This window comes from Triticum aestivum, chromosome 3A (genome assembly GCF_018294505.1).
Source record: "Triticum aestivum cultivar Chinese Spring chromosome 3A, IWGSC CS RefSeq v2.1, whole genome shotgun sequence".
In the NCBI taxonomy this organism is placed as follows: Eukaryota; Viridiplantae; Streptophyta; class Magnoliopsida; order Poales; family Poaceae; genus Triticum; species Triticum aestivum.
Genome location: NC_057800.1, coordinates 155014760 through 155021955, shown reverse-complemented (window position 1 = coordinate 155021955; position 7196 = coordinate 155014760). Strand labels below are relative to the sequence as shown.

General features: G+C 45.0%; 1 protein-coding gene across 1 annotated transcript; it reads left to right on the top strand.

The window, feature by feature from the left end:
- The first annotated feature begins 3476 nt into the window (after positions 1-3476).
- On the top strand, positions 3477-6936 carry LOC123060781 (protein Mpv17). The gene is made up of 3 exons (XM_044483613.1): positions 3477-3857; positions 4953-5044; positions 6229-6936. The coding sequence occupies exons 1-3, from the start codon at positions 3696-3698 to the stop codon at positions 6629-6631; spliced, it is 657 nt and encodes a 218-aa protein (XP_044339548.1). The 5' UTR covers positions 3477-3695; the 3' UTR covers positions 6632-6936.
- Positions 6937-7196: the final 260 nt, after the last annotated feature.

Below are 7196 nucleotides of genomic sequence, written 5' to 3'. Positions count from 1 at the left end.
TGTTATATTATCATTCTTGGATGATTTATAATCATTTTATATCATTTTTTGGTACTAACCTATTGATATAGTGCCAAGTGCCAGTTTGCTGTTTTTGCATGTTTTTACATCACATGAAATCAATATCAAACGGAGTCCAAACACAGCAAAAGTTTTTGTGGATTTTTTTGGACCAGAAGACATCCAGTGGGCCGAAGAAGCACCCGGGGTGCTCCGAGGGGAGCACAACCCACCAGGGCGCGCCTGGAGGCCCAGACGCGCCCTGGTGGGTTGTGCCCACCTCGGTTGCCTCCCGAAACGCCTCTTTACTCTATAAATACCCCAATATTCCAAAAATCTTAGGGGAGTCAACGAAAATCAATTCCAGCGGCCGCAAGTTCCAGAACCACCAAATCCAATCTAGACACCATCACGGAGGGGTTCATCATGTCCATTGGTGCCTCTCCGATGATGCGTGAGTAGTCTTTTGTAGACCTTCGGTCCGTAGTTAGTAGCTAGATGGCTTCCTTTCTCTCGTTTGATTCTCAATACAATGGTCTCTTGAAGATCCATATGATGTAACTCTTTTTGCGGTGTGTTTGTTGGGATCGGATGAACTTTGAGTTTATGATCAGATCTATCTTTTTATCCATGAAAGTTATTTGAGTCTTCTTTGATCTATTATATGCATGATTGCTTATATCCTTGTATTTCTTTTTCGATATTTGGGTTTTGTTTCGCCAACTTTATCTATTTATCTTGCAATGGGAAGAGGTGCTTTGTGATGGGTTTGATCTTACGGTGCTTGATCCCAGTGATAGAAGGGGAACCGACACGTATGTATTGTTGCCATTAAGGATAATAAGATAGGGTCTATTTCAACATAAATAGATCTTGTCCACATCATGTCATCGTTCTTATTGCATTACTTCGTTTTTCCATGAACTTAATACACTAGACGCATGCTGGATAGCGGGCGATGTGTGGAGCAATAGTAGTAGATGCAGGCAGGAGTCGGTCTACTAATCTTGGACGTGATGCCTATATAATGATCATTGCCTGGATATAGTCATGATTATTTGAAGTTCTATCAATTGCCCAATAGTACTTCGTTTACCCACGGTTTGCTATTTTTCTCGAGAGAAGCCACTAGTGAAGTATACGGCCCCCGGGTCTCTTCTTTCATATATTTGCCTTTGCGATATATTTTTCTTTACTTTTATTTTTAGATCTATTAAACAGAAAATTGAAAATTACCTTACTGCACTTTATTTTATTTGTCTTTCAACCTATCAACTTATTACAACTTTCTCACGTCCGTTTGCCAATTTCTGACACCGTTATCCGAAAGGGATTGACAACCCCTTTGATACGTAGGGTTGCAAGTATTTGTTATTTGTGTGCAGGTGCCGTTCAGGTAATGTTGTGTGGTTCTTCTACTGGTTCGATAACCTTGGTCTGTTGTGCTGCATCATCCCTTCCTCTTTCGGGAAATACCGACGTAATTGTAGCAGACATCATACCTCTGTGTGTGAAATGACGAAAATGCCCTCGACGGGGCTGTCTAATTCCACGCGGTGGCATGAAGGGGGTGAAAATATTCATTGCTACAAGAGCCCCTCTTTGATCCGACGGGCGAGGTCGTCTCAGGGCTCAATCTGACGGCCCAGATCGCATCAAGCAAACACATCGGACGATCCAGAGTCCCTAAGCTCTGAGAGAGCTTGGTTTCACACGTGGTTCGTTTTTTCGATGCTTATATGCTTATATATATGCTGAACAATCAATTCAAGGGCCATGTTCGTTGTCAATGGCTTAGAAATATACACAATAATATCAAATTTGTAAGTGTTTTTAGAAATCCGCTATGCGGACATATCGCCCATAATCTGGCCCGCTATCCGCATTCCTCTACGCCAACCTCATTCCACTATCACCCCGCTATCTATCTGCTACTTGAAAGTTTGGCCCTAGATTGTTCAAATCTACTTGTAATCTTTCTTCAAATCCATTTTGTAAATCCATGTTAAAATCCTAGCTTAAAAACATCCAATGTTGAGGTCGAGAAGAAAGATGACTTTTAGCCATTGACAAATGGGTCCCACGTAAAAACAAGATATTATAGCGCCCTTTTTTAACGATTTTGTATTTGCGCTTTGTCTCAACGACCTCCATATTCATACGAAGCATGCTTCATATAAATTTTGAAGGTTATACTGACTTCTACTAAAATTGCTCTCAATAATCATCCATGTCACGAATCAGATAGATAGTATGGCAAAGTTGACCCCTCCCTCCAACCCCCGCATTTCCCTGTTTGCCATAAAAGACTCTGAAAAAAATATTAAAGGAAACTGTCGAAGGCTGATTGGGTGGAGGCAACCCACCATTCTTTCTGCCCACCTAAGAGCAACTCTAGCAGACCTCGCAAAAGCCGCGAACCCGCAAAATTCCGGCGAGTATGCGGGCTCGGTCCAATTTTCCGGCCATAATAGAGCCCGCATACTCGCCCGGCCCGTAAACCGCACGCCTCAACCACTATATCTACGGTTTCTCGGCGCTTTGCGGTCAAAACCCTATCCCCCGCCGCCGCCGAGCCACTCAATTACCCACCCCCTTCTCTCCATTTCTCGCCGCCGGCAACCACCTTCCGCCTCCAGCCCCATGTGGGGCCGCATGTGGAGCTCCGGGCGCGGCTCCGGCAGCAGATCCAACGGCGGCAGCGACCCCGAGCGCGAGCGGCGCGTCCGGTCAGACGGCGTGAGGAAGCGCGGGGCGAGGAAGTGGACCAACCGCGGCCTCTCGCCACCGTCGAGCTTCCGCGTCCGCGAGATGGATGAGTACGACCGTCGGCATGGTCGTACCCCGTCCTCTGCCGCGTCCTTCTCTCGCGGCGAGATCTTCCTACGCCGGGAGCTCATCCTCTTCCGGCGCGGGCCTTCTCCCCGTGAAGAGGGAATGGTCAGAGGAGCCGGAGGAGCCGAAGGACTTCGAGTTCGTCCCCGTCAAGGAGGAGCCCGAGGAGCTCGGCCGTCGCGGAGTCGTCGAGCCGGAGGACTTCGTCGCCGACGCCGACGCGGTTGCGGCCTCCATTGCTGAGCGGAGCGTGCGCGAGGAGGCGGAGCGCCGGCGCCACCACGAGGAGCTCGAAGACCTCCGGTTCCGGCAGGTAGTCGCGACCAACCTCGCCGCCAAGGAGAAGGACGACGAGTCGTGGGGCATCCGTGAGGAGCAGAGGGTGAAGTACATCGACCTTGGCAGCTCCGGCGAGGAGGATTGAGCTCCTCCACGGTGTCGTCCATGGCCGCGAGCTCGCAGCTGTGAGATCCACACCCCTCTAGTACTAGTACTGATGCAGTATGTAGTATGAACTAGTATTTGTAGTGTTTGATCATGTAAAATATATGTAATACTCTCGCGTCCACGAGATGCAATTTCTCCCGTGATTTTTTTCTTCAAATTATGCAGTTTTATCTATAGTTTCTGTTCGGCCGCGCTAGTTCTCGACCCGCAAACGAGATCTTGATGAAACTGCAAACGCGTTTTGCGGGTCTAGATTTTGCGAGGTCGGCTAGAGTTGCTCTAACCCTAGCTCAAAAAACCGAGCGAAATCCCAAAGAACAAATCCAAGGAAATAGAGGGGAGGGGACGACTCCCCCACTTCCTTCCTTCCTTTCCCCTTCTCCCCCGTCAATCTTTTCTGCTCGCTCGCAGGGATGCGGCGGCTATGGCGATGGTACCAGCAGTCCCTGTCCTCCTACCCCGTGCGGACGCAGGTCGTCAGCTCCGGCATCCTCTGGGCCCTCGGCGACATCGGCGCCCAGGCCGTCACCCACAAATCCGCCAGCTCCCACCACCACCACGCCAAGAACCCCGAGGTAGCCAGTCAACCGCCCCTACCACTTCTTCCTTCTCCAGCCACTGATCCCTGGATTCCATGGTCGTTCTTGGATGCCGTCGCGCCTCAGCTAATCCGGTCGCCTGGGAGTGGGGACTTCCCTGGGGTATATGTAAACCTAGGCTACCAGAGGGATCGATTTTTAGGCGTAGGGGATGCTTAATCTGTTTCAACAGGGTCGATATGTGATTGGTCATTGGAGAAAGTAACTACATAAACCAACGCCAGTTTCGCGGTTCGTTTGCTTGTGCTGTTGATTTTCCATGCGAAGAATAATAATATTAGAACTCCTGTAAGTAAATTGTTGTTTAATCACATACCAGTTTGATGTTTGGGTAGGGTTTATGTTGCGTTTGATGTTCTCTTGTTGACTAAAGCCTATTTTGCCCACCTCAAAAGAAGGCTATTTCGCCAAATCTGTTCCTAAGGTTATCTCCATATGCTGTTGTTGGTGTGTTGTCATCTGGCAGTTCTTTTCAGTAATACATTGGAGCATTGTTGCTAAAACTGGGGTAGGGGATTTTATTGGTCCATAGTGTCACTCGATTATTTGAGTGCCTATTTGTTTTTCGCTCCGTTTGGTGTATCCATGTATTGTTTGGTGATTTTAGAGCTTTTTGGGTTTCATCCCAGAAAAATAGAATCAGAGTGAATGGGTTATTGAATGAGAGGTTGATTTCGATGTTATTCCTTTGAGTATGTACTTTCTGCAATGTTCATGTCTAAGCGCTCCTCAAAACATGCTTTCAGTTTTCATTTTCTTAAATATCAAATGGTACCCCTTCTGTCTGATCTTTAGCTTTAGATATATTTGTTATTTTAGATTTGAGACCAGCCAGCATGGTGATGGAGTACTATTTGACTATTGTTTCTGCTAAGAATCAAGGTTCTGTTGTTAAACAGAGAATTACCGGCTGCATAGTTTGTTTCTAATAATCAGGAAACTGGTTTTGAATTTGATGTTTTAAGTCTGTAAACCAATCTTTAAATTTCAAAATCTAAGAAATTCAAACCGAAACTTAATATTCTGCACTTTCATTGTTATCCACTTAACGAAGCTCTGTTACCTTTTCAGGATAAAGATAAAGAGTTCAAAATTGATTGGAAGAGGGTCGGCATCACAAGTTCATTTGGATTTGCTTTTGTTGGACCTGTGGGACATTACTGGTTAGTTCTCTCATAATTTCATATATGGTATGAGCAGATGGTGTTAAGCTCAACTTTGTTGCGGTTTCTTTATTTTCTGGTTTTAGGCTGATTAGAAATCAAATTATTATAGTTTGGACAACATTAACATGGTAAATCTGATAGAGCTCCATCTTCCAAGTCTCAGGCTGATAGTTACATGGTGTAGAACTGCAGATAAAGGATCCAAAGAGGGCCACAAACACATAACCATAAAATGGCAAAAAACAAAATGATGAATCACGATAATTTTCAAAATGGAAGGCATTTTAGTAATTTTCATCATGCACTTATCTTTTCCTTTTAGGTGATGACTCATTGATACAGATGACGTAATATTAGTATAAATGGGTAATAAACTGTGAAACACTGAAGACACTTAAATGCCATATACTTTGGTCATATCGATTTTTAGTTCATGAATTCATTGGAAGTTTGAATTTTTACTTCATGGTTAATTATTACTAGTGTAATTGGAAGCGGTGAATGCCAACCTTTGTGGCAATGCGTGTGTTTGTTTCAGCACAATAAAGATGAATAGAGCATTATGAACTATAGGCCTCTATGCACAAACATGTTAATGGTGGCCTCTCGTACTGAATATTGCCTCATTGTTAAGCTGTGAATCAAAACTTGGTTTGCACATCAAATTTTGGAGCAAAATTAGGTTGGGCTGCACTTTGCAGCTGTGCAGCTTTTTATGTTCATTTCTGTTCTCACCGATCCACTTCAATATTAAATCCTTTATGGTGTCACACATTTTGTTGCACGCTCATTCTTACTGCTCCTTAGACTCGTATACTAAAACACTGCTCTTTCTGGAGAGTAGTTAGCAGTGGACCGAATTAAACATGTTGTTAGTGTCTAAATTTTCATTTGGCCACAAGGTTTTGAACTGGAAACAAGATTGGTGTTTGAAATCTCTTAACTAAAAATAAAATGGGACAATACCTTCCGACAGACCTCTACTGTCATTCCCACTTTGGTGCGCCACAACTTTGTCTCATTCGTTGCACCCTGTCGATGTGCTAACACTGGTTAAGATCTGGGAATTAACCTTGTTGGTTTTTAGTGGCTAAGCAAAAGTCTACTGATTTTAGGAGTTAACAACTTTTGGTTTCGTGAAGCAAGCTGCCATATGACTTGTACTCATTTTTGTGACCTAGGTACGAATACTTGGATCGTATGGTCCGACGAAGATACCTGCCTGGTTCGTTCAAATTTGTAGCCTCAAAGGTTGCAGCGGATGGTCTCCTCTTTGGGCCACTAGATCTGGGGCTGTTCTTCTCTTATGTGGGCCTTGCTTCAGGAAGGAGTCTGGAGCAGGTGAAGGATGATGTGAAGAGGGATATCATTCCTGCTCTGGTTTTAGGGGGAGCCATCTGGCCGGCTGTGCAGATCGCAAACTTTCGCTTCATTCCCGTGCGATATCAACTGCTGTACGTGAACTTGTTCTGCCTGTTAGACAGCTGTTTCTTGTCTTGGATCGAGCAACAAGGAGACGCGGCTTGGAAGCAATGGTTCACATCGTTCCAGAAGAAAATCGAAGACCAGAAGAGCAACGCTTGATCTGAATCATGATTGAAGAAGACGCTTGACCAGAAGTTAGCTTCCGTCGTTTTCACTGATATATCCAGGGAGTATATCACTTGCTGCCAGCGGCTGTTTATGTGGAGTTCTGGTGGCCAGCAATACTGGGCGTCACTGTCATGTGGAGATTGATCTTTGTTTTTTCCACAACTTTAATGAGATGAGAAGGCAATGCTCTCGTTTAGCTTTTTGTTTTGTAACCGAGCATTTGTTCATGCTGTTTGTTTAACCTGCAGAGCGCGTATTTTTAACGAGTATTCACTGTATTCCTAGTGTTGTCGGAACATGATCTTCATAAATCTGGAATGATGCTGAAAACTTTCTAGTCTTCTCAGCAGATATTTCATAAAACGGACTCTCTATGGATCCCCACAAGTGATCAATTCTCGCATGATTCTCTTGGTGAAGTCCATTTGCATGATCGTTCATTTGCTTACGGGCTAGATAGAGGTTTTTTGGGTGAGCCGCCGGAGTGATGTCGACAGCGCCTGAGAAGATGACCACCGTACCGTTTTAGTAGGTCTCAGCCTTCATGTGCAGCTTC

Bases quoted from the DNA above. Each gene is read 5' to 3' on its own strand.
- LOC123060781 (XM_044483613.1), top strand. From the start codon at position 3,696: ATGCGGCGGCTATGGCGATGGTACCAGCAGTCCCTGTCCTCCTACCCC. The intron at 3,858-4,952 runs GTAGCCAGTCAA...TTACCTTTTCAG, and splicing joins ACCACGCCAAGAACCCCGAG to GATAAAGATAAAGAGTTCAA. The intron at 5,045-6,228 runs GTTAGTTCTCTC...TTTGTGACCTAG, and splicing joins GGACCTGTGGGACATTACTG to GTACGAATACTTGGATCGTA.